This window comes from Sapajus apella, unplaced genomic scaffold (genome assembly GCF_009761245.1).
Source record: "Sapajus apella isolate SASKATOON/1434 unplaced genomic scaffold, GSC_monkey_1.0 scaffold117, whole genome shotgun sequence".
NCBI classification, from domain to species: Eukaryota; Metazoa; Chordata; class Mammalia; order Primates; family Cebidae; genus Sapajus; species Sapajus apella.
The window spans coordinates 3420293-3447483 of NW_022437057.1; the positions used below are offsets into that span (position 1 = coordinate 3420293).

Genomic DNA, 27191 nt, shown 5'->3' on the forward strand with positions numbered 1-27191 from the left:
GAAAGGAAGCATTTGTAAGCAGTCCTATAAGGACATTTTGGTGATAAAGTGTTTATCAGTAGATCTAATAACATGTCCAGAAGTCATAAAAACTTATGGCCATAATATTTTGAGTGCCCTCCCCCCTTTTTCTTTAACATTCTTGAATCCTGTTAGTTCTGAACATTAAATTATTGAGGACTTTATAAATCAAAACTAGGCTGGACACGGTGGCCCACGCCTGTAATCCTAATAGTTAGGAAGGCTGAGGCGGGCAGATTGCCTGAACTCAGGAGTTTGAGACCAGCCTGGACAACAGGGTGAAAAAAAAAAAGCTGAGCGTGGTGGCATACGCCTGCAATCCCAGCTACTCAGGAGACTGAGGCAGGAAAATTGCTTGAATCTGGGAGGCAGAGGTTACAGTGAGCTGAGATTGCACCACTGCACTCCAGCCTGGGCAAAACTCTATCTCCAAAAATAAAAATAAATCAAAACTAAGAAGTAAAAATAAAATTAGATAAACATGTAAGTAATAGTCATTTAAACTTTGATGGGGACTGGGAGATTTTTATTCAGTGGTAATAGCGTGGATTTAAAAAAATCTTTTTAAGAGTCTACTTTTTGGTAAATGAAGGAAAATTCTGAGCATAGTGAGTTTTGCTGACTTAGAACTTTTCCAAAACATATATTTCTTTGAACATAATTAAAGTCATTTTTTAACTTAACTTCCTTGGATATTTGAGAAACATCAAATAGCAAGCAACATTTGCTAGTCATGAGACTAGAAATCTGTCTGACATTTTCCTCAGAAAAGCAGAGAGGATCTATATTACAAGTATTTCATCATAAAGTGTGTGCCAGTATAATTTTAAATAAATGAGGAAAAGATGCTTAGTGTATCTTTTTTATATAGGATAAAGTGGCATTATTTAGCATTCTATTAATAACTGGGTTCCAGTTACATAGATTTGTTCAATTTGTAGAAAATTCATTGAACTTACGATTTATTTTTGTGTATATGTCATGTCAAAATTTACATGAAAAATAATGTATAAATATTACAATAAGTGGAAATAAAAACTACACATTCTTGTTTTGCATGTTCCAGAATGTCATTGTTTTTATTTCTTCAGTATTAATTTACATTAATTACCTGATTTGATTGGGCAACTTTTATAGTTGTAAACATTGTTCACTTACAACCTATTTTCTCTTAATATGTGAAAATGTCTACATGGCTTTCAGAATTTAATCTCAGAATTTAACCATTAATTATTTTATATTGACCAGTTTTATTTTACAGTATATAACCAAAGTTTGAGAGCACACATTTGAAGATTTCAGAAGTATTTGATTGTAACTTTTGATCCACAGCCCTTACTACTATTCCTGAAATTATTTATTTTTGAAATAACGGAAGCTGTGAGAGTTTTCATGTTAATTTTGTAGCTTATAAAAGCCTGTTCTTTTCAAATATCTGTTTTCTCTGAAATCCAGGCAGCATGAATCAACTTTTTAAGATTGACAGCACCAAGATTTTCAAATCATTACTTTGTTTCCCCAAACTCCCTTATCTGTGAAGCAGTTGTATGAATAGAATGTTCTTAAACAAGCATCAGCTTTTGTGATGCTATTTGTCTTCCTAACTATTGTCTAATTAAGTCAGAAAATACCTAGCCCTCCCCAACCCTCTAAACTTAAGACCTATTAAAGTGAAAGCACAACTGCTTGAGGGAGATTTTACGTTGTGTGAATCCATTTGCCCAAATATTTTGGTGAAATCCAGGGCTATCTAAGTGTGGCAGAAATAGTATATTTTGGTTTGAGATATAATTTCACTTTGGAAGATACTCACATAATACTTCTGAGCTATACTTATTTAGCATTTATCTAGAAGAATAAGAATAAAAACCTTGACCAGTTTATGAGTTTGTGTAGTGATTTCTTAAAAGAGCTATACCTTCTCACTCAAAAACCTATCCCAGGCTGGGTGCAGTGGCTCATGCCTGTAATCCCAGGACTTTGGGAGACTGATGTGGGCAGATCACTTGAGATCAGGAGTTCGAGACCAGTCTGGCCAACATGGTGAAACCCTGTCATTGCCAAAAAAAAAAAAAAAATGAGCTTGGCATGGTGGCACTCCCCTGTGTTTCCAGCTACTCGGGAGGCCGAGGCATGAGAATCGCTTGAACTGGGGAGGCAGAGGCCACAGTGAGCCCAGATCGCACCACTTCAGCTTGGGCAACAGACCTAGACTCTGTCTCCAAAAAGAAAAGTCCTATCCCAGTTTACTGTTGCAGTCTCATCCCCAGCAAGTCCCCACTTGTTCTACATGCTTCTGTTCTGGCCACCTTTCCCTGAATGCTACAACACCCCCTGCCTGTAACGCTGCTGGGCCTGGAATGCCCTTCCTCTGTTTTTCCTTTAAGGGCTACCTCAAATTCCCTACCCCCACCCCCAACTTTTTCATCAGAGCCAGTTCTTCCTCCTCTATTTCTGTTGCACCTACTGCATAACTAGTATAACAATAGGCGTGCTACACTGTTGTTTGCTTCTGTGGCCTGCTGGCATTAAAAGCTGCTGGTTCCTGGAGGTCAGGGTCATTCACTATTTACTATTTATCCACAAGATCAGGCATTCAAGAAATGTTTGTTGAATAGAATTGAGCTGTTTGGATAGGCTGGGCTTATAAGTGCCAATTTGTTTCAGGGAAGACATTTTCTCAAAGGTTTTCTGATTTAAAATTTATACTGTCGTTTCCTGAGTATTCTAGTGGATTATTAATTACCTTTACTTAGCCCCTTGACTACAACCTACATGGCAATAACAATACCAAATCTTTTACTTTTCCAACATTTAGGACTTGGTAGAAGACTTGATTAGGGATAGGAAACTGTTGGCTAAAATGAAGTTGATGAATTGCTTAAAGATTTCATTTGTTACGATTTTTTTTTATAAGGGATTAACTGAGGAATACCGTGAAATTGGTATTTCTCTTCTGGCGGTAAAAAAAAAGTCATGAATTAAATATTGGTATATCTACTAAATTGCTAGTTAGCAGCGAATTCTAAGGGAAAACGTTATTAATATGGTAATAATTGGTTTTGATCTTGTTGTATACTGCCTTAATTTCATAATAGTTTGAACCTTGGATAACAATTATAGCAAAAAGTTTCCCCTGAAATAAGTAAGATTCAATGAAGTTTTACAGTGTCCTTGAAGAAATTTTAAAAATGCACAAAATTGGCCTCTTTCCATTGAATTCTTGTTTTTGAGACATGTACCAGGAAATGAAGAATATAGTCACAGTTTTTTATTTTCAAAAGCTGGTAGATGAAATCACAGTTGATTTTTTTGACAATGTTTGAAAGGTTTTGTTTTTTTGTTTTTGTTTTTTTCTCATTTGACATGCAGCAAGGACATATGGGCGAAGGAGAGGTAACATTATTGTTTCTAACTTTTAAATGTATCACTTGTATTTGGAGAGGACCCAAGCTTGTTTAATTTCTAACCTTTGTGGGGAAGGGGAGAGGGAAAATGAAGCATAGCTTTGATCCTTACATACTTTTTGTGTTACAATTAACATTTTAGACATCATTTGAAGGAGTTAAGGAGCTCTAAGGAAATTTATCAGAATGATAGGATTTGAATCAAAACGATTTCCCTGTGTTATATTAGAAACTCAATTTATTTAAATCTAAAGATTTGCTTTTTTTTTTCTGAAAGGAGTTTCTTAGAAAAAAATTAAGAATCTTTAAAAAGGAAAATATAGTCATACCAGTCTCAAAATACCTCATTATCTTGGAGGTTTAATTATACTTAAATGCCTTATGTCTACGTTTTTTTCTTTTTTACTAAGTAAACAATATATGTGGTTTAAAATGAGCTAAATAAATGACTAATCCTGTAAATTTCAAACATTGGGCGGAAAAGCTCTAGAAATGTTAGGGAATTCTAAATAATCATTTCCTAGAGGTGCCTCAATAAAACTTATTATTGGCACCTATAATTTGCCTTTTTACAAGAAAGTAAGACAGTTAAATAACTTAGATTTAAAGGATAAGTGATTTTTTAAGATCATTCATGAAATAACCTCCAGTTTTATAATGTTTTTGTCTTCACTTGACATATGCTATTATAGGATAAATTTGTAACAAATATACTGTTATTATTTGTGTTTAGTGATGGAAATTGAAGACAAGTATGGCAAAACCTGGAATGTTTCTATTAAAGTAAGAGCACTTGAGATACATTTCTAGAGGATCCATTAACAAATTCCTCATGTAGTACCTAGAATTAAATTGGCAGCCAGAAAAGTGCTAAAAGAGCGCTTGGGAGATTCTGTAGCTATTTGTAGCTCTGTGTTTTCCTTATGATTTAAAAGTTTGTATTTTGCTGTCAGGTAAATATGGAAAGACTGTTATACATATTGGCATCTCTGGTGTTTCCTGCATATATATTCTGGATGATAAGATTTTCAAACAGCAAATTTAATGACTAGTTTTTAGAAATTGATAATACCCTTAGCAAGCTGATAATTACCCAGCTAATAATAAATATATCTTTAACATGCCTAATAATCTTAAATTCCATAAGACTACACAGTGAAATTGGAATATAACATTAAGTAGGTTTTGATTTTATCCCATTAGTTAAGGTAAACAAAAATGAGTGGTCACTTTAAAAATCTACTTGTTAAGTTAGCCAGGTGTCATGGCACATGCCTGTAACCCCAGCTACTTGGGAGACTGAGGTGGAAGGATCACTTTAGCACAAGAGTTTGAGGCTGTAGTGAGTATGATTATGCCACTGTACTCCAGCCTGGGTAAAAGAGCGAGACACTGTCTCCAAAAAAAAAAAAAAAAAAAATCTACTTGTTCATTTTAAACACATTCATAGAGGAAATTGTGCAGGCTATATTGTTTGATCTTTTAAAGAAATGTCAGTGATTCAATGTCTTATAGCCAAATTTAATACTTAGTGTCCATGTCTAGGTTGCCAGTGGCCATTGGGGCCCTGCCAAGGGAGTACAGTTCGCTGCCGACTGCTTGCTAAAGCGTGCTCTCCCCTCCTGTACTTCAGTTCACCTCACTGAAGTTTCTGGATCCCAGTGGAATACTGGAGTAGCCCTCGATTAATATTTAACCATGTGCTTTCTCTCTGACTCAGTTGGGACTTTTAAGTTGGTTGGGAATTCAAGAGTATATAGCTAAGTGATTCTAATACTGAGTGAGAAAAATAAAAGCAGCAGTTTTATTGAATCTACTGTTTCCTTGTTTCTTGTGCATGATAGTGGCTAGGAACATTTTCTGTTACTGTTTTTTCGCTGCTTTCTATTCCAGGTCAGTCTTCACTGTTTCCAATGGAAGATGGATTCTTGGATGATGGCCGTGGGGATCAACCTCTTCATAGTGGCCTGGGTTCACCTCACTGCTTCAGTCACCAGAATGGAGAAAGAGTGGAACGATATTCTCGAAAGGTGTTTGTGGGCGGATTGCCTCCAGACATTGATGAAGGTATACTTGGAAATAACTGTTTATAGCAGGGTACCCAGATGGTGGCACACAGTAGGAAACTCATAGATAGTGGTTGTTGTTGTTACAATAACAGTCTCATCTGGCCCCAGTAGTCAGCCCTGATTGTACTGTTCTCTTGTCCTACCCTCCTATCATGGCATATAAGATTAATTCATAGAAGGGAGGAGAGCAGAGTTGTGCAAACCAACTAAAGCAAGGGATTGGACTGCATGAAAAGGAGTAAACATCACTGGGAAAACTTCCAAGGGATTCAGTTGTTGGGGGGATACATGGGTACTAACTGCCTTTTTGTCTGCATATGCTACTTTGGACAAATTCAGTGATGTATTTTTCTTCTTTTTTCCCCCATATTTTATGAGTGCTCCACGAATATATAGTTTATTGTTTAAAATCTTAGACTAAGCATGAACTTTTGAAAAATATAGCCTACAGTTGTACTACAAGAAAGATAATCTTATTTAAGGTAGTAAACAGGATGGAAGATCCCTGCTTACATAGAGTTTACATTTTATTGAGGGAAGGCCCATAATGTATAAATATGCAAGAAAATACTAGAGAGCAAGTGTTTAAAAGCAAAGAGCAGGATGATGTAATATAGTGATGCAGGAGTTTTTTTAAATTAGGTGGATAAGAAAAGCCTCTTTGAGGAAGTGATATTTAAGCCGAGACCTGAATAAAGAGCCAGCCATGCAAAGGTTTAGAGGGACTTGTTCAGGAATATGCTGTTCCTCCATAGGTCTCAGTGACCCTAATAAAAATCACAGTAGCAGCCCTTACAGCAATCACCTATCCTTGGACGCTTTCCTCAATTCTTTTGTCTCAGTTTCCTGAATGAAAATGGAAATACACTAAATCATATTATGGAGAAGAAAATAGATTTCTTTCTTTCTTTCTTTTTTGAGATGGAGTCTTTCTCTGTTGCCCAGGCTGGAGTGCAGTGGTGCGATCTTGGCTCACTGCAGCCTCTGCCTCCTGGGTTCAAGCAGTTTTCCTGCCTCAGCTTCCCAAGTAGTTGGGACTACAGGTGCATGCTGCCTGGCTAATTTTTGTATTTTTAGTAGAGAGGGGGTTTCCCCATGTTGGCCAGGATGGTCTTAATCTCCTCACCTTGTGACCCACCTGCCTTGGCCTCCCAAAGTGTGGGATTACAGGTATGAAGAACAGATTTCTGTGCACATGTCTAAGATCTAATAATAAGGTTTAATATCTTCACAGTTAGACTGGGATCACACTTATCAAGTCACTTCATTTTCTTTAAGAGTATTTATCTTTTGGAAGGTTGAGACAGAAATGGTTCTAAATGTCTTGGTGGAAGCTATGCTGAAATTTCAGGGTTGTCTGAATCAATCTCCATCCTGCCCTCAGCATAGCTTGAAGAATATTGTGTTCTGCAGAATTGTGCACTAAAAATTACAGGGTTTATGGGGGAAAATAAGGTTAAAGATAAATCATTTAAAACCTAATGAACTTTGTACCTGAAACACTAACAAGAAGAGAATTAGTACCTTGGAGATAACTTGGACATTTCAGGCAAGTAGCTCAGCACACTTGGGGCTGCTTCAGGGAATATTGAAAATGTGCAAAACCAATAAAGCAGAAATGTTGGCTTGCAAGCGTGGAGACAATGCAGATGGAAACAGATCTTTGAACACCTGAGGAAGCACAAACTAAACTGTTGGGAAAGAAGAGCCCTGGAAGGTTAGGGGCATATCTCTCTGACAAGGAAATTCTTGTTGCTGTGCTTATTTTTAATTTTCTTATAATAGAGCTGGGAGAGTTTGTACCTGTACATCAGAGAAGTGGGGGAGTTTTTCCTTTTCTAATGAAGTTTATAATTCTTTCCTCACTATGCTAGCTCACCTTGCCTAGGAAAAATCATTTATGAACCAGTACAATTCCATGTTTTACTGACATTGCTCCCTGTTGATTAGACTCACACAAACTAAACTTACTGTAGAAACAGGTGTCATAGCAGAGGAGACTAGACTATTTCACAGTATGGGGGAGATGAAAACAGCTCTAACAGACTGGAATTTAGACATACTCCTTATCTTTCTTTTCTGTTCTTTTACCCTGCCCTATTATCAGTTCTTACCTACACCTGCTTACCTGCCCTTTCTAGAAGTCTCTTTGAAATTTATTGTTTTATAATCTCATTAGTGTCCAAATATATAATGTAGCATAATTTGTGTCATTTAATAGCAAAATATGGTCAGGTCTTCCTTGTCTATCATTTTTTCCCATTCATCCCTTTTTCCCCTCCCTTCCTCCAAGGCTGAGATAATGCTGTCAAGGAAGTGGATTGGTGACAGGGGAGAGGTCTCACGTAGAGGGGATGTGTATGCATGTGTGTGGAAGGATTTGCTCAGAGGCCTGAGCAGCAGCACAAATGGTATCCGAGAAATCAGGGCAACAAGAGCCAAGGCACAAAGGTGGAAGGTAGAGGAGGCTAGCAGGGTAGAGGCAAGACTGGTTACATTGAGCAAATTAATACATATTGTACAGGTATTGGGAGCTAGGTTTCTTCCTGTGAGAAGAGAATATAAAGATAGAAAGAGGGAAGGCTAGAAAAAGCCATGAGATGTTGGAGTCACATTGAAAATATCAGTATGAACTTACTAGTTTTTATCAGCACATACACAGATACAGAAATAGTTATAAATGTGTGTTTGTGTGCATATTTATTTCCTAGCTTCATCTACTGCAAAGACTTAGAAATAATGAATACTCACTAGCAGTGAGCATATAGAGCACCTGCGTCTTAGTTTCTAAATATCTTTTGCTGCTAAAGGGATCAATACATCTTGGGGAAAAAAAATGGACTGATTTTTAGGCTGATACAGGGAAAGAATAAGACGAGCCTGGAGTATCTTCTTAGGCCAGAAAAGCATTAAAGTGCTTAAAGAATGGTGGCAAGAAGTGTGAAGAACATAGAAGCCTCCCACTCCTATGGGACAAGCAGGGACGGATTGTCCCTGACAATTTGATAATTAGAGCCAAATCAGGGACAATTTTTGGGACATATTGAGCATCAAGATAAAGGAGTGAATTTGATCACAACCCATTGAATAAAATAGACGATACCGATAAAATAAATAAATAAATCAGTGGGACAGAAGGAAAGCTCCCTTACTGCACAATACTAATATATGTAGAGGGAATCATGGAAACAGTTAATCATTATTTGGCAACCATTATTGTGGTAGTTAATACAGGCAGGAGTCTTCAATGGATGCCAAGGCTCATGGAGGAACAGGATATTGGTGAGCAACAAAATATACTCTTGTAAAACTGAGTATTACAAGATCTTCTCCCTTTGTAATCAATTATAATTGATTACAAAGGGAGAAGTTTTCTTGCGGTAGAGAAACCAGGCCAAGATTGACATGCCCTCCAGGTGTGGTAGTATGCACCTGTAATCCCAGCTACTTGGAAAGTTGCAGGAGGATCACTTAAGTTCAGGACCAGCTAGGGCAACATAATGGGCCCTTATCTCGGGAGGAAAAGATTAACATGCTTATGGTAGGGCAGGATGGCATTGCACCATTATGGTGATATTCCAGTTTGGAATGCGTAGCATGATTCTAGTCATAGGAAGCAGAGCACAGACCCAGGTTGAGGGTCTTTGTCTTTAATCTGTTCAGATTGCTATAAAAAATAACAGACTTGGTGGCTTATAAACAACTGAAATTTGTTTCTCACCTTTATGGAGGCTGGGAGGTTCAAGATCAAGGCGCCAACAAATTCAGTGTCTGCTGAGGGCCTGCTTCCTAGTAGATAATAGTCTTCTCATTGCATCCTCACATGGCAGAAGGGGTGAAGGGTCTCTCCAGAACCTCTTTTATAAGGACACTAATCCCCATGAAAGGATTCCAACCATGTGACCTAATCACCTACCAAGGGCCCCAGCTCCAAATACCCTCACATTGGGGAACAGATTTCAACATACGAATTTTGAGAGAATATAAATATTCAGACCATAGCAGCCATTCTATAGAATGAATATGAAAGACAAGAAAGAACATGGAGCTGTTCCAAATTGAAAAAAGACTGATGCTCTAAGGATATGATAATTAAATGCAACCTGTTTTCTGGATAGCACTGTGGATCAGAAAGGATTTTGAAATTTAAATGAAGTCTGTGAATTGCATAGTAGTGTTATATCAAAATTGGTGTATAAGGGAGTGATCTTGCTTTGAGCAGATAACAATAGTTATGTTTGGGATTACAGGGCACCATTTCAGAAGAATATGCTGGCTGGCTGGCTTGGCTGGATGGCTAGATTGATTTATGCGTATATACAGATAGAGGGAGAAAGAAGAAAGAGGTTGAAGGCAGATGTGCAAATTATTAGCAGTTGGGGAATCTAGATGAAGGGGATTAAGGAGTTCTTTTTACTGTTGTTATAAATAGTAGATTTAAAATTTTAAAAAAACTTTCAAAAAATGATCATAAATACATATTAAATCTACTTTTGTTTATTAGATGAGATCACAGCTAGTTTTCGTCGCTTTGGCCCTTTGATTGTGGATTGGCCTCATAAAGCCGAGAGCAAATCCTATTTTCCTCCTAAAGGTAATTCCCAAGATTCATTATACTTATATAATTTATTCTTACATTGTTTAATGTATAGCCTTTTCATACATGTTCACCTTCACTGTAAAATTTTTTATTGTTGAACTTGCATTTTCCCAAATGCTCTTTAAAATTTCAGTATACTTTTAAGTCAAATTTAATTTTACTCTAAAAGATGTTTCAAGAAACTACCAAAATGTGTGTTGATGTTATCAGACTTTTGGTATAAATATTGTTTTAATATTTTTTCCTATTCCTTTTTCCTCTCTTTAGTTTTAGTGCATGATTCCTTTCACCTGAAGAATTACCCAAAAATAGGAAAACATGTAAGCCTTCTTTTGCCCCCCTCTTTTTTTTCAGGCTATGCATTCCTGCTATTTCAAGATGAAAGCTCTGTGCAGGCTCTCATTGATGCATGCATTGAAGAAGATGGAAAACTCTACCTTTGTGTATCAAGTCCCACTATCAAGGATAAGCCAGTAAGTGTAGTTTATCATAAAATATCTTCTTGTTTTAGCCTCCGTTCATCTGTTGTGTTTGAAAAACCCATAGACAACTTGATGTGTTTGGGGTACTTAATTGACACGTTTGTAAGCAGACTAAATTTAAAAAGTCTTGTTGTAAGGTTCCTAACATTGGCTTTCTATGTATTTGCACTTATCAATTTGACATTGAATTTTTAGTTAGTTGAAATACAATTGGTAAATCTTTACTTTTAAAAGATTTCATGGCTGGGCACCATGGCTCATGCTTGTAATCCCAGCATTTTGGGAGGCCGAAAGTGGGTGGATCACATGAGGCCAGGAGCTCGAGACCAGCCTGACCAACATGGTGAAATCCCGTCTCTACTGAAAATAAAAAATTAGCCAGGTGTGGTGGCACACACCTGTAGTCCCAGTTACTTGGGAAGCTGAGGCACGACAATCACCTGAACCCAGGAGGTGGAGGTTGCAGTGAGCAGCGATCCCGCCACTGTACTCCAGCCTGGGTAAAGTGTAAGACTCTGTCTCAAAAACAAAACAAAACAAAAAAAACACACCAGACTTCACTTGATAATGCGTTTAATAAAATAGTTGAATTGCCTCTGAATAATAGACCTCAAATCACAAATGTTATATATATATATCTTCCTAGCTCTTTCTTCACTTTAATAAAGATTTTACCCAATATTATCCTTAACTTTATATATGGTACTCTCCAAAGTAGAGTTGTGCATATACATGTACAGGTACATTGCACACTGTTTTTTCTTTTTGGAAAAGTTTATCATAAAATTTAGTCTTTAGGAAGAGGAGCAACTGGCATGTTTAGATGAGTTTGGCAAAGCAGCAATTTATTATCACTCAGCCAGCACCCAGTGAATGTTGGGGTAGTACAGAATGGAGTTGTCAGTGGACCCAGCTTAAGCAAATAATATCTGTGGAGCTTCTCTTGATGTCTTGTGGTTGTCTAGGTCAGAAGCTTTGTAAGAGTTCCTGTGCTCTGGACTCTTTCTGCTTGACTTGTGTTCTCTGCCAATCCCATCTGTATTTGAATTTGGGACCTCTGACCTAGGACTCTGTCGGTGTATGTATTTGGGAATCCACTGCTGTCAACCCATAGCCTTTGGTGTGGGCATTTGTGACAGTTAGAAAACGTGAATAGTTTTAAATGAGGTACATGATTCTTCATTGACTGAGCTAATAGATACACTGAAGTATTTGTCATTGAAAAGAATGTTGCAAATATCATCAATATTTTTACTTTGAAAACTATTTTGAAATAATGCATTAGATTTGATGGTATCAGGAGTAGTTTGCATTTCCTGAACATACACTGACTGCACATACAATTCTAGTTTACTTAGCATTGGCTACCATGCTAAAAATTTATTGATTGGCATTGGATACCAATGCTAAAAATTTAAATTATGTCGATATTGGGGGATTGGACAGACTAAAGGCCCAAATAAGCTGAAAAACAGCAAATTAACTTACAAATAATTAGGGACATGTTAAGTAATTTGGCTTATAATAGAGAATCAAAGTGAACTTTTCACCTTGGTTTAGTTTACTCTAAAAACGATGGGTTAGGATACACTATTTTTAAATCTTCTAGTTTCCCAGCTTTATTGACTTATAATGATAGGATTATTGCTTTTAAAATTAAAATACTTTGTAATAATTTTTAACTTTTCCCCCCATAAGGTATCTGTATTGAAAATGAGACATTTTGGTTTGTACATTCCCTAGGTCCAGATTCGGCCTTGGAATCTCAGTGACAGTGACTTTGTGATGGATGGTTCACAGCCACTTGACCCACGAAAAACCATATTTGTTGGTGGTGTTCCTCGACCATTACGAGCTGGTATGATTAAACAAACAACAAACCCTCTATTTTATAGCACAAGAGATATCAAGATCTTCAGGATAAATTTTTCATAAGAATTTGAGTTAACATCCAAGAGTAAGAATTCTAGAATCAAAGTGTCTGAGTTTGAATTCATGTGTTCTAATAGGTGAGTGACCTTGGACAAAATCCATGATTTTTCTAATTCTCAGTTTCCCCATCTGTCAAGTAGGGGTGAAAGGTGTATGTATTTCTAGGGTTATCTTGAGGGTTGAATGAGATGACCAGTGCAAAGTACTTAGTCTAGTGCTGCATAATGCTGATTGTTCTTATCATTTTCTGAAAAGAAAAAAAGACATTCAAGAATAGATTACGTATTGAGATGGTCAGTATTTGTTTCCTACATCCTCATTTGCTCAACAGCCATTAACTGAGCCCTGGAATATAATAGACTTCTATGCAGTGCATTATATTTTGAGAGTAGTACTTCCAGAACAAATTAAATTCCTAACTTCAAGTAATTTGAGGTTTAATAGTATAAATGAGATAAAAAGCATAACATGAACAGGAATGTAGCTTCACGATTATAACACTTCATAGAGAAGATGCAGTCATTTCACGGCTTTTTTTTTTTTTTTTTTTTTTTTTAATGAAAAATTAGTGAAGAGACTGCAGGGAAAGGGTTTTGGTGGGAATAAGCCAGGAGGGCCCCCAAAGAGTCTACCAGTTAGTCTTCTAATGTTCAAGTAATGATTATATTAATCAATACATCATTAACTGGTATATATATGGCAGCAACATGGCAGAGAGTGACAAACGTGGGAGCCAAGCCCAGCACTGTCACTTAATGAACTGTGACCTTGGACAGATTGATTGCCCTTTCTGCGCTTCAGTTTCCTTGGGAAATTACTGTCTACTTCATGGAGTTGGGAGAAGAATAAAGAGAACATATTAGAAAACATCTAGCAGCCCCTTGCCCAAAGTTAAAAGATTAAAGCTTAACACAACAGATGACTGGTTGTAATAATAAGCTTCATTTTAATAATTACTTTAGTGATGTGAGCTTAGAGTACAGATGAATTGTTTTTGATGAAACCGTTGGTGAGCCAGATGAATTTTCCTGATTTTAAATAACCTGTTTGCTCCTTTCTTAATTAGTGGAGCTTGCAATGATAATGGATCGGCTATATGGAGGTGTGTGCTACGCTGGGATTGATACTGACCCTGAGCTGAAATACCCAAAAGGAGCTGGGAGAGTTGCATTCTCTAATCAACAGAGTTACATAGCTGCTATCAGTGCCCGCTTTGTTCAGCTGCAGCATGGAGAGATAGATAAACGGGTAAGCCTTACACTACACTTTGGAAAATTTTAGAAATGGTCCTCTAAATGTGTGATTAGCAGTATTAGAATGGGAAAGCTTTATGACAATAAAGTGACAGCTGAGCATTTTGCCTGTAGAGTTAATTATGGTCTATAATACATAAAAGAATTTCCTATGAATTTCTTTTATCTTTGATTTTTTTGAGTAGCCTAATCAGAACACTATAATCAATTTACTTGAGTTAATTTAATCTTCTCTAAACTATAACTTCCATTCAATCTCAATCCATCCATCCATTCATTCATTTAGTTTGTCAGTAATTCAATAAATATTTACTGAATCCTTTGTACTGTGTTATATCAGGTATATAAACAGGAATGCCCTTGAGATTTCCTGCCTCTTTTTTTGTTTTGTTTTTTAATCCTGGGACATAGCGAATACCTTGTAAGCCCTGTTTCTCAATGAATTGCACTCACAGATTTCTTTTCTTTTTTTTTCTTCTTTTTCCACAGCCGCCGCCTCTCACCAATTTATTTCTTAGCTTGGTGTTTCATTCATTCAACAAACATTTTAAAGCTTAGGACAAGAAGTTCCTGTTCTCATGAGTTTATTTCCTAGCAGATAGAACTGTATAATTTGCCAGAACTACTCAAAGTGTGGCCTGTGGACTGACTGCCAGTCTGCAAACTTAGTTTGTAGTGAGATAGGAATTTAGACCAGACTGTGTAATCAGCTACATTGCTGGGCACAATGTTTGGTCCAGCTGGACCAGCTGGCAGTTTTTTTTTTTCATAGAAAGGCTTTATTGATGAGGGAAGCAACATGTTGATTTATATTCTGGTATCACCTTTTTATTTCATGGCACACTGGCACTTGCATTAGCACTGACTTTGATATCCAACACTCTGAGGTATTGTGCTAAAATAGATTGATTTTACTGTGTTGTTCTCAATTCAAGATGTAAAAATGATCCAGTCAGTAGTGGTTTCTGCTTTTTATGTTTCATGTCATGTATAGTCTACTTCATTGTCACTAAAACATTTAAGATAGTAGTGATCGTCCTACAGCTGACTATATTAAAGAGAACGGCACCTATTCTATTCCAAGTGTGGGGGAGGGACAAGATTAGTATGTTAACATGCCTACTTGTTTGTTTGTTTTTGTTTGTTTGTTTTTGAGATGGAGTATATCGCTCTGTCACCAGGCTGGAGTGCAGTGGCACGATCTTGGCTCACTGTAACCTCCGTCTCCTGGGTTCAAGTGATTCTCCTGCCTTTGCCTTCCGAGTAGCTGGGATTACAGGCGTGCGCCACCATGCCCAGCAGATTTTTGTATTTTCAGTAGAGACTGGGTTTCACCATGTTGGTCAGGCTGGTTTCGAGCTCCTAACCTGAAGGGATCCACCTGCCTCGGCCTCCCGAAGTGCTGGAACTGCACACTTGAGCCACCCACCACAGGTGGCCTATTTGGTTTTTCATGCACACTAAAAAATATCTACGTATCACTGCCTCATTCTAACATAAGCTTCAGAGCTGTGGGGTTGGTCATTAGAAATTCAGGCTTAATTTGTATTCCTCTGCAATGAAATCCTTTGCCCAGTGTTCTTGCCACTCTGTAGACATTGTGGAGCAGCCTAGAGGCCAAAAGCCTGGTGCTGTCCTCATGCCTACTCTTCCTGGACTTCCATGGCAGTCTTCTCCTTTTGTACTTTTATTTTTTTAGTTAAAACCTTATTTTTAGATGCAGGGTCTCATTCTGTCACCCAGGCTGGAGCACAGCGGCACAATCATGACTCACTGCATGTTCTCCTTTTGTTCATGGCTAACCTTGGTCGGGATTTCTTGTCAGAGCTGGATGGCACCATTGGTGGTGACAGCCTGCTGTAACGGAGTTTCAGCCATGAGTCTCTCCAAACTAAAAATAACCAGCTCTTTTCTAGCTGATGAATTAATAACCAAGTGACTGTTAATGCTTGAAACATTCACATGACAGGTTGGCCGATAGAACACTGAAACAGGCCCAGTTTTAGAAATTCACCTTTGACTTTTAGACTCGGGTGAACCATTCTTAACTGAGAAAGAACAAAGCAGGGTTTTAAATTGTGAATCCTGTAGCTGCATCTTTTTTTTTTTTTTTTTAAACAGAGTTCTAGGTTTGTGATTATAACCCAAGATGTGTACACTATAAATAGAAACCACGAGCCAGGCTTTACGACAGCTCAGAATCTCGTGACACAGAAGTCAGGCGTCCTCCCACTGACTTGAATATTGAAGTGCAGTTGTGTGGAACTTGGATCCTCTTAGCTGATTTTGTTTAAATTATGATTCCACATATGACAAAAATCCAGATCCACTAATTAAAATGAGGTTTTGTGTCTATGAAAAATCTCCTGTGGGTTTAATCTCATAATGTTTTAGTCTAAACTTCATGATGTCTACTGAAATCCTTTTTCCTTTGAAGATTGTTTATTTAATAGGAAAAAAAAAAGTAAAATGATAGATAATTAAAACCTTCCTAGGTTCTTAAAAGATGAACTAACCATATTTCAGTAAATGAATAATTGTTCCTTCCACTTTGGGCACCTTGGAACAGATTCCTTCAGATAGTAGATGGAAATGTACATGCATGGTAAGTGTTGCTGGCCTACTCACTGAAAAATATAAAATCTTCTTTTATTTTTGATTGCAGGTGGAAGTTAAGCCATATGTCTTGGATGATCAGCTGTGTGATGAATGTCAGGGGGCCCGTTGTGGGGGAAAATTTGCTCCATTTTTCTGTGCTAATGTTACCTGTCTGCAGTATTACTGTGAATATTGCTGGGCTGCTATTCATTCTCGCGCTGGCAGGGAATTCCACAAGCCCCTGGTGAAGGAAGGCGGTGACCGCCCTCGGCATATTTCATTCCGCTGGAACTAAAGGATAACTGCAGTGCTCATTTTCAGGCCTCAGAATAAGTGCACTCTTCTGTTAATTCTGACCCCTTCCTCAACCTCTTCACGCTGGCATGTCCTTTTGTAGCAGTCTGCAACTTAACTATAGTATAATGAAAAGAATGACCTATAATATAGGTGTTTTGTAGATTCTTGTGTCACTGCAAACAATATGAACTCCTTTTTCGTATTGCCATCGGGTTACATGGAAGTTTTATTCTCTTGTTTTGCTGGAGACCAAGAGGATCTAAACTTCCTGCAACATTTTCTTAGAGGAGAGAGAGAAATATTAAAAAAGAAATAAAACAATAGAGTATTTTGGGTTTTTAATTAAATTATTGTTAATAATATAACATATAAGAATACTTTTATTAAAATAACCATGCAACAATAACACTATCCGTCTATCTGACAGTTTTTCCCCCAGGGAAGTGCTTTTGCCTTTTCCTTTCTTTTCTTTCTTTTTTTTTTTTTTTAAATCTTTTTTTTTAATCTTTTTTGTCTCTCTCTTTTTTTCCATTCCCTTTTAATTTTTTTTAACAGCAATGGAGGAAGTTAATTTTTAACGGAAAGAACATGTTAAAACAAATGCATAAGCAAGACTGAGCAGCATTATAATTAATTTTCAGGGTTTTGAGGCTGAACATAATTTCATTATCCCTCAAAAAGTTACCACCACATCAGAAAAAAAAAAAAAATTAGTAAAGTAGGCAGAGCTAGGTTTATTTTCTCTTAAAACAATTTTTAAAATTCAGAATGTAAAAATTGGGTAAATTTACTATTGAGGGGAGTGCACTTATTTAACTTACTTATCTGGTCAAAGCCCCAGGAAACCTACCAAAGCTAGAATTAATGACAACTGGTGGGAAACCTAGCATTTCCTCTCCTGAAGAACAAATGTATAAATTTTATTTTTGATGTTTATATATAAACTCTATATCCTAATTTACTAACACTCATCAGGTGTCAGCCTTTGCTCTCCATTTTGACGTTAAAAAACAACAGATCTAGAGATACCTCAAGGATATCATTTTTGATTTTGTGTTACAGTACACTTGTAGCCAAAACTGGAAGACAAAACCAATATATAATTTGGCTGCTGATTGGCATACTTTTAGATTTCAAGTTTCTTTGGGTATCCTGTAATTTAGTTGTAACATAGAAAATGAAAAAAAAAGTTAAAAAAAGTTAAGTAGTTGCAAAGTGTTTTGCACTGTTGAACTAAGTAACTGTGTAAATCTGTGCAAAGGTACGTATGTTTATCTTACTCTTCCTATAAACTAAAATAACATTACAGTTTCAGAATTTAGCATGGGACATAGTCAGTGTTTGAAGTGTCAACTTCATCAAGTAATGCATGCTTTATTATCAATAAAACTCTAGCTTTGAAAGGCGTTATTATGTGTTGAACAGTATGCTTCAGGGGTGAATTTAAAATAGTCTCTTGAAGCCCCAGTCATGGAAGTAACTTTTATTTTAATTGAGATTCTCTTATTAAATGCCCTATTCATCAGTAAAAAGAATATTATCAGTGGGCAAAACATGAAATAAAACAATCTAATGGCAATCTTGCTAGTTGTGCTACCTAACAGTACCACCTTGGATCCTTCAAAACCAAAGACTTGCCCCAGCACTGCTGTGGAACCACCTGGCTTATGACCCCTATGGATGATCTTTAGGAAAAGCAGCCCTTTATTTTTAATACAGGCTTTAATGAACTATACCTGTTAAGTTCCAAAGGTCAAAATGGAGGCATTAGCTGTCTAATATTCAAACATAGAAAGGGAGCTGCTTTTAAAGAATTCCCTGCAAATACTGAAAGCAGTCATGCGAATGGAGGGTGCTCTTGTGTAGCTGGTCAGGGACTTTTTTTTCTTTTCTCCTGAACTACATGATTCTAATTGGAATGTTCATTTGCCTCTTTTTACTCTTTTAAATGCTTGTAGGTGGCTTGGGGTGTGCTATCGTGCTGTTCCTACTCAGTAAACAGGTGTGATGAGTTAACAAGAAATAACACTGTTTGAGAACTAGCTTTGAATAATAATTTTTCCCTTTGTACATGACCTGCTGAATTTCGGTACAGTGTTTTTGTAGCTAACTTATTTTGTCATGCACATAATGTATATTTGTTATGCACTACTTTTGTATATCTTGTTTTTCCAACAGTGAACATTTTTAGGCACACTTTTCACTGACGGGATATCTCTTTATGCAATACCTCAATTTTTCATATTGCAAAGAGTAGCTTTTTGTACTTTTATTACTGAGAGATCTTCATATACTTCATTTTTTAATATAAATAATTTTAATAAATTTTATTTTCTTATATTCTGCTTTTTATACATTTCAGTGCTCTGCATACATTTTAAATTATGAATGTCGTGCACTGGCAATGCTATTTTAGAGTCTGCAGAGAAGAGAAAGCATGTTGCTTAAACATCCTTCCCCAGCACCAGCTATTGGTGTACCTATAATTTAAGAAATAGTCTATGTAAAGTCACAAATTAAAGAAAAAAAATTCGCATGAAAATGACAGATAACACTGTAGTTCCTGAAACAAATTAAATGCATAAGCATAGGGTAGAAATTTAAAATAAAATTGTCTACAGCTTCTTACTAAGTTTTTAAAATTATTCATAAAATGCAGACATTTTTGGTGAATGTTTAGCCATTTTTAATATTAATAAATTGATGTTAAGTGTTTGATTCAGAGATGTCTGCTCTTTTAAATTATATATAAGGAAAAAAATAGCCTGCCTTGGGACAGGTGTGTAATGTTAGTATGCATGACTAATGTAAGAAATTGTTATTCTACTAATATTTACTTGTGATTGTGTGACAAGCGTGTTTACAGATTATTTGGTTACACTTCAATTTACAGGGCATAAACAATGATTATCTATTACTCTGAACTTTATTGATTACATGTTCTTCAGAATACATGGGATTGTAGTTGGGAGTTACCATGTAACTCAAACATAATTAACATGTAATTAGTTTACAGATTTTAGGGCATCACTTCAGTTCACCAAGCATGTAGTTCTAGCGCACTAGCATGGCACCAGCCATGTACTTACAATGTAGTTACAGAGTAATTACATGGTTATTTTTGCAATGTAAAATAAAGTGTTTCTGATTATTTTCTATGTAAAGGAACCCTCTCCTTTCCCCTTCTGGTCCCCGCGCTTTGGTATAATATATATACTTCTCCATACACAGACCTCTGCAGAATGCAAAATAAAACTTGCAGTGAATGAATTTAGCATTTTATGAGAGTGCTGTTGGAAAGACTTGATAATTCACCCCTTTTGTTTTGAAGAGTTGAATCTTCTGTTAAAAGGTGATTTAAAACTTGAATGTGATGAATTGTGGCAAGTTAACTTCAAGTTATGTGCAATACTTATTTCAAACTTTTGAAAGATCTTTGCAGTGTAATTCTTTGTTTTTAATTGCAGACATTTAAAAATGTCATTTTCTACTGTTAAGAGTAATCCTCTTTCTTGCTGGTGTTTCTAAAGAAAAGAATCAGAAATCAATCTTTCTACTAATGTAAATTTGAGATTATTTTTAAAAATGGAATAAAAGAGGTTTTGGTCATTTGCTTTATTTTATTATCTTATTTTAAAGCTACTGTGATTGATAGCATTGTAAGAATCGGGACAATATTGTATTCAACTGTTTTATTTTTTATATTTTTAAAATTTAAAGTATAATTAGTTTTTATAATTTCATCAGATTTTTGTTATATTTTTTGGAAGTGAAACTTTTAGCAAGTGGGTGTCTAGTTTTTACTAATCCCTAATTTTTTTTTTCAGTGTATTGCTCATATTATCAGAAGGAAAAGTTATTTAAGTATGTCAGTTAATTGTACTACTTGGCTGAATTTCCATATAGTTTTTACTGTGTATGGGGAGGTTGTAGTATTTATTATAGCATTTTAAATAAGGGTAATTCATTTTTTATTAAAGTCATTTTCACGTTAAGTTCCTATTTTTGTATGTTCTACTCTTAAGTTATATAACACAGTTCCTTTTTTAAAAGAGTTCATTTGTTGAAGTGCTAGTGGAAAATTAATGTTATTAAATAGTTTGCAAATGACTATTTATACCAGTATGCATATAATTTTTAAATATTTGTAATGTGAGATGTTGAATGAATAAAACTTTTAACTCAGATTTCTTTTAATATACTTATTTATTTTCAACACAAGCAGATTATGCTTACTTGATTGGGAATATAACATTTTAAAATATTAGAAATTTACTGTTGAGTTAATGTAGCACAAACCAACATAAAAAAAAATCTTCAGTCATATAAGTACTGTGGCAAATGTGCATTCTTATGTAAGCCTAAAGTGTCAGTGGGTGGTTGTGTCTTTGGCCTGTGCTGTTTGTTCACCTGCTGCCTGCTCTGCAGAGTTCTTTTTATTTGTAGCCTTCAATATGTATACCAGGTATAAGCCCAGGATCTAAGCATTCAGTCATCAGTTGAAGGCCAAATGTCCAATAAAAGTGAAAGAACCAATGTTTAGTTAATAATGAAAGTCAGTATCTGGGAGGTTCAGTTTTGAGTCTTGTCCAATGAATAGTCTTGATTTGTGGCCAGACTACCAGAGGGCTTGAAAACAAGTCTCTTTTGACTTCCAATTCCCAGTTCCTCCATAGACCTTAATGTCATCGGGTATGACCTGTGGGATTATAATCTCTGTAGCATGTCCATCGAAAATATACCTTTGACCCATTAATCATGTGGACTAAGTACTGTAATGTGTTAGTATTTATATTTTAAACTGCATTCTCAAACTTTTAATATAAGGATTTATTGTAACAAAATATAACACTGAGAATATCCTGTTTTGTCAAATTTGATATCTCTTCTTTCTTGAATATAGTATTCTGAAGGCTAGAAGATGTTCTTGTCCTGAGAGAAATGGACTGTAAGATCTCTTGCTTCTAAATTGTCTTTCCCAACATGCAGCTTTTCCAACTATAGAGATTCCTGAGGGTAAGGGCAGACTAGAGAGCTTCCGCTTTCTCTTATCTGGCAATTCCCAAACCTTATGTTCAGCATTCAATGAAGGGCCTTGAAGAAGCCCCAGGGATGGGACACTGGAGAGGTGGGTGGCATTTGGTTACCACCTCTATAATATTCCTAGGCATTCTGGGATGGTTTCAGTTTTTTTGTTTTGTTTATTGAGACAGAGTCTTGCTTTGTCACCCAGGCTAGAGTGCCGTGGCGTGATTTCGGCTCACTGCCACCTCTGCCTCCCGAGTTCAAGCTGTTCTCCTGCCTCCTGAGTAGCTGGGATTACAGGTGCCTGCCACCATGCCAGCTAATTTTTTGTATTTTTAGTAGAGATGGGGTTTCACCATTTTGGCCAGGCTGGTCTTGAACTCCTGACCTCGTGATCCACCTGCCTTGGCCTTCCAAAGTCCTGGGATTGTAGGCGTGAGCCACTGTGCCTGGCTGATTTCAGTATTTTAAGAAAAAAAGAAAGATAACCCAAGCATATTTAGGAAATTTATTTTAGGTAAGCGACATATCAATAGTAAGTGACACAACAACTCTATCTGATATATAGGTACATTACTTTGGGTGTTTTAGATCACAGAATGGTGTGTCTGGAAAGGGTGTGAGGGCTGTATTTCTTTATTCACTGATTGCCTAAACCTACCCGACAAGGAAAATTCTTTTTTTCCTTTTCTTTTTACTATCAAATCATCAATCAACAATGGAAATTCTCCACCACATTCTTAGCAATCAAGTTATTTCATAACCCCTTTTGGTAATGGGTTTGTGTCCACACCTAGGTCAGAAGGTAATTTTTTTAGGGATTTTTTTTTTTTAAGTTTGGGAAATACTCAAAGTTTGATCAAATGACAGGGGGAAAGTAATCTCTGATTTTAAAAATTGAAGAATATTGAAGGTGTCAATGAAGTGAGTTAGAAACTTTTAAGGAGTAATTATTTTCTGAAATGTGTAACAACCAAATAACAAGAACAAAGTCTAATAGTGATCTTCAGAGGACTAGGATAGTCCTTTCCACAAGAAAAAGCATTAGATACACTTAGAAAATGGGGCACCTTGTTTCTTGCAAAGTCAAAGTAATGCACATTAGCTTATTAAGACTTAGAGAAGTTTTACAGTGAAGAAACCTATTTTGTTGAAAGCGTCCCCCTCACCCCAATTTCTCTAACTACAGATTCTGCTTACAGGTAATGCAGGATCCCATGGAACATACTTTGGGATATACCACTGTAACATTTTAGTATGTTTCAAGAACCTTTGAAACCCCACCTTGTTTTTTGGCATCCATATGTGTGTTCTGGAAGGGTGCTTGGCCCTGCCCCTTGTAAGCCATGTTCAGAGCTGTTTTCATTTCCCACACGTACTTTACTGGAGTTCTAGGTACTTGCCTAGCTTCTAACCCCTGTCCTAGTTCCAGCACCTCCTCCTAATTCTGTCTTCCCTCTAGTCCCATACCAGAAGAAAGAAAAAGAGAAGTTACTTTGCACAATAAAGCTATTTTGATTATGCTCTTCACTGGCTCAGACCAACCCTCCTCATGAGTGCCACTTTGAATTTTCCCATTCTATGATATACTGTCTCGTTTTCTCATCATTCCTGTCCTCCTTCAAAATTTTCTTTTGCAAACTCCCCTCAGCACCCCTCACCCACCAATTCTCTTGAGAACAGGGGCCACTTGCTTTGAATAAACTCTAAGAATTCAGAAAACGAACATTTGTGCGCCACTAGGAGCTCTAATCTAGCAATATCAGTTCAGCCGTTCTTATTAGAGAACATTTTGTTTTGCCATGCCTTGAGTCTTCCCAGGGTATTTTGAGTTATAATGTTTCTCTAGTCAAGCTGGGTGTCATTGTTGTCTGTCTGGAAAAAGTGTCTTCTTGTGATTCAGCGTGGTGACCAGAGTTGGAAAAGTACACATTGTCTCGGGGAAGTTAAACATGAACAGCAGCATCCCAAATCAGAATGTGAGCAAACCTCCAGCCTTTAGTATTGCACGTAATTTGATTCAGTGTCAGGGAAAAACTGCCTGTGGGTAGCTGGGCTGGAGGTGGTGAATCAGTGCATGCAAATGCCAGCAGCTAAGCTTGAGCTTTCTTTATTCTTTTCATTGGAGTTCTATTTCAGGAAGCCTGGCTTTGATACCATGAAAATGTCAATGTGATCAAGCAAATGTCACCATTTTAAAGAGATTATTTTCAACTCTTCTCCCATCTCCCTGTGACACCTAGGAGTGATTCCCCAGAACCCACCAAAGGCAATAGGGCATTTTAAACTTGTGAAATAAGTTACCCAGAAAGAGAACTGGGAGGGGTGGTGGTAAAATACATATGTGAAGCTGCAAAGAAGGTTTTACTTGGATCCAGTAAAGTACCTGGCGCTTCCTTATTTATAGGAATGAAGGTGATACAGGAGCTAAAGAGAAATTAGGCAGTTAGTGAGGGTAAGGGAGCCTCAGTAAGGCTTCCCTTTTAACAAAAAGCAGCCCCCAAATCATTTCTAACAAAGAGCAGCCTGTAAAATTGAGCTGCAGACATAATAAGCAAGCTGGAAGCCCGCATAGGTAAATGCCTGCAGCTGTGCCAATAGAAAAAGGCTAGCTGGGGGCCAGGCATGTTCAACATGGAGGCTCCCTTTTCCTTTTCTTTGTCCCTATGTGTGCAGTAGAAAGGCAGGCAACAAGGCATTGGCCAGGTTTGCTCCATCTGCATAATAAAAGATTAGGGTGGGATGGCCAGCTTCTTTGTGCACGATGCAAATGTCACACCTGGTCTGACCAATCTCTCCCGTCCTACGTTAATCAGACACGCCTCCTCAAGCTCATCTATAAAACCCCATGCATTTAACCACGGAGCCGGAAGTCCAACTGGGAGCCCCCATCTCTCTCTGGAACAGAGAGAAGCTTCTTTCTTTTGCTTATTAAACCTCCACTATTAAACTCACTTCTGTGTGTCCGCGTTGTTGATTTCTCCGGCGTGAGATGACGAACCCCAGGTATTTACCCCAGACAATGACGCCACTTCAAAGGCACAATTCCCCTTTCATATTTGAAGGATAAGTGCTGTGGGCTCTTGCGTGTTTGACTGGTGATAGAAGGTTTGATTCCAACAACATGCTGGGTGGGGCTGGGGTGGGAATGTGGAAGGGTCACATCCATCAAATGACTCTCAGCACTTCTGACTGCAATAACTGAATGATTTGGTTCAGAAGAAACTGGTGTATGCTGATCACCTGTTATAGACCAGGCCCTTACAAACAAGGATAACACGTCCATGAGGTATTGAACAGGTCATAGAACTGTCTTACGGAGAAGGTGGGTGATTTGGCCAAAGCTAGGATGTGCCTAGATCCCAATTCTCATCTACTAATCTCAAATCTTCTCCTTTAAACCTTCTTCTCACTGGTTTAGCAATTAACAGGATCAGGGGTTTTTATTTAAGTTGGGTTTTGTTTTTAAAGTGAAAGTTTCTTTCCTAAACCTAATCTGGGTGTAAATGTCATATTTGAAAGTATAGAGATAGGATGATAAAACAAAAGTTGTAAGATGGCTGAGCATGGTGGCTCACGCCTGTAATCCCAGGACTCTGGGAGGCCAAGGCGGGAGGATCAGTTGAGCCCAGGAGTTCAAGACCAGGCTGGGCAATACGGTGAAACCCCGTCTCTACAAAAAAAAAAACAAAAAAAACAGAACTTAGGTGGGGATGGTGGTGAGTGCCTGTAGTTCCAGCTACTGCAGAGGAAGGGGGCTGCTGAGACAGAGGATCACTTGAGCCTGGCAGATTGAGGCTGCAGTGAGCCACGATCATACCATGGCGTTCCAGCCTTAGCAACAGAGTGAGACCATCTTGGGGGAAAAAAACAAAAAAACACCACAAAAGAAAACCAAAAAAATTCAAAAGTTGTACCATGGCTGGGCACAATGGCTTATACCTGCAATCCCAGCACTTTGGAAGATGGGAGGATCACTTGAGGCCAGGAGTTCAAGACCAGCTTGGGCAGAATGGTGAGACCTTGTCTCTAATTTTAAAAATAAAAAATAAAAATAAACTTTGTAAGAGCAAACGTGAGTTTTGATTATGAGTCCTAAAACTCATAATCGTTTCCTCTCTAAAAACTGACTCTCAGTTAAGAAAGTTGCTCAAGGTCATGTAGTTAGCAGGGGGCAGTTAAGGAGGCCAGAGGGAAGTTTTTTTTCAAGCCCAGGTGGTTCAGGCCTACCTCTGCAGCTCTTGTCTGCCTTACTGGCCTCCATTAAGGCCATGAATATGGGTCAGAGACCAGAACGGGGTATACATTTAGGGACAAGGTAGTTGAAATGACATTTCTATTCACCTAAGTACAGAGCAGACTTCTTAGTACATATTCTTTGCCTTTGATCCAACCATCAAGGGAGACAGACATGCATCAGTTTGGGGTAGGAAACAAAAAGGAGGGTCCTTTTCTCTAGCATTGTAAACCCAAGAATTCCAGAAACACAATTTTTGGAGTGAGCATAATAATAACTACTAACATTGGTGGAGTACTTTCCAAGTGCTAGACATCGTGCTATAGGCATCTCCTTTCTACCTCTCCACAATCCTATGTGAAAGATACTGTCATTATACACTATCTCATTTTAAAGTGACCAAAGTTCAAAACGTTAACTAATCAGCAAAGCCAGGATTCGAATCCAGGTCAAACAAGTCCTGACTGTTTGACTTCACCCCTTAGAAGTTTCCAACCTAAGAAGAAATTTTATTAAAATTTCATTTATCCCCCTGCATTGGTTAAAAACTCACCAATAAGGCATGTGGGAACTAATCTGTGTTGTACTTACGCCATCTTCAAATTATCGAGGGATTAAGACGTGGCCCAACTAACCAAAATCACATGGGAGCCAAGGAAGGCTGTCTAGCCAGCTAAATGGATGAACAGATAGATAGGTAGGTGAATGGAGCAATAGATTTTTGTTGTTGTTGTTGTTGAGACAGAGTCTCACTTTGTCACCTAGGCTCGAATGCAGTGGTACCATCATGGCTCACTGCAGCTTTGACCTCCCGGGCTCAAGTGATCCTCCCACCTTAGCTTCCTGAGTAGCTGGAACCACATATGTGCATCACCACACCCAGCTAATTCTTTATTTCTGGTAGAGACAGGGTCTCTCTGTGTGTATCTATGGATCTATGTACATATACATACGTCTATCTATCTATATATACATATATATATTGGATTCAAAGAAAAAACCCACCAAAAAGAAAGAGTTTTACTTTCTTCTATAGGACTATAATTGAACAATATGCTCTATATAGAAAATCAAGCCTCCTCTCATGCATCTGATCCTTTGATATCTGCACAGTCTATGTAATCTCACAAAAATAGTCCTGAAATCCAAAGGAATGGGGGAGTGACTTACGGATGTGTCCTCGTGAATTTTAAAACAGGACTTGAACATTTTGCTTTTGGATTCGGATGTCAGAAGCACCAAAATAGATTTCTACAGAGAATTTATATTC

The 27191-nt window shown here is 37.3% G+C and overlaps 1 protein-coding gene across 4 annotated transcripts in view; it reads left to right on the forward strand.

Annotated features, from left to right (window-relative positions):
* Nucleotides 1-20846, forward strand: part of CPEB4 (cytoplasmic polyadenylation element binding protein 4) — a 77521-nt gene extending 56675 nt beyond the window's left edge. For 2 of the 4 annotated variants that reach the window (XM_032260380.1, XM_032260382.1), the window contains 6 exons: nucleotides 5322-5495; nucleotides 10002-10091; nucleotides 10452-10570; nucleotides 12323-12437; nucleotides 13578-13759; nucleotides 16430-20846. In XM_032260380.1, coding sequence (XP_032116271.1) covers nucleotides 5322-5495; nucleotides 10002-10091; nucleotides 10452-10570; nucleotides 12323-12437; nucleotides 13578-13759; nucleotides 16430-16657 — 908 coding nt within the window. In that variant the 3' untranslated portion in view covers nucleotides 16658-20846. Of the gene's footprint in view, nucleotides 1-3393; nucleotides 3418-5321; nucleotides 5496-10001; nucleotides 10092-10451; nucleotides 10571-12322; nucleotides 12438-13577; nucleotides 13760-16429 lie in introns of all 4 variants that reach the window. The other 2 variants (XM_032260379.1, XM_032260381.1) reach the window with 2 other exon arrangements.
* The last annotated feature ends 6345 nt before the right edge of the window (nucleotides 20847-27191 follow it).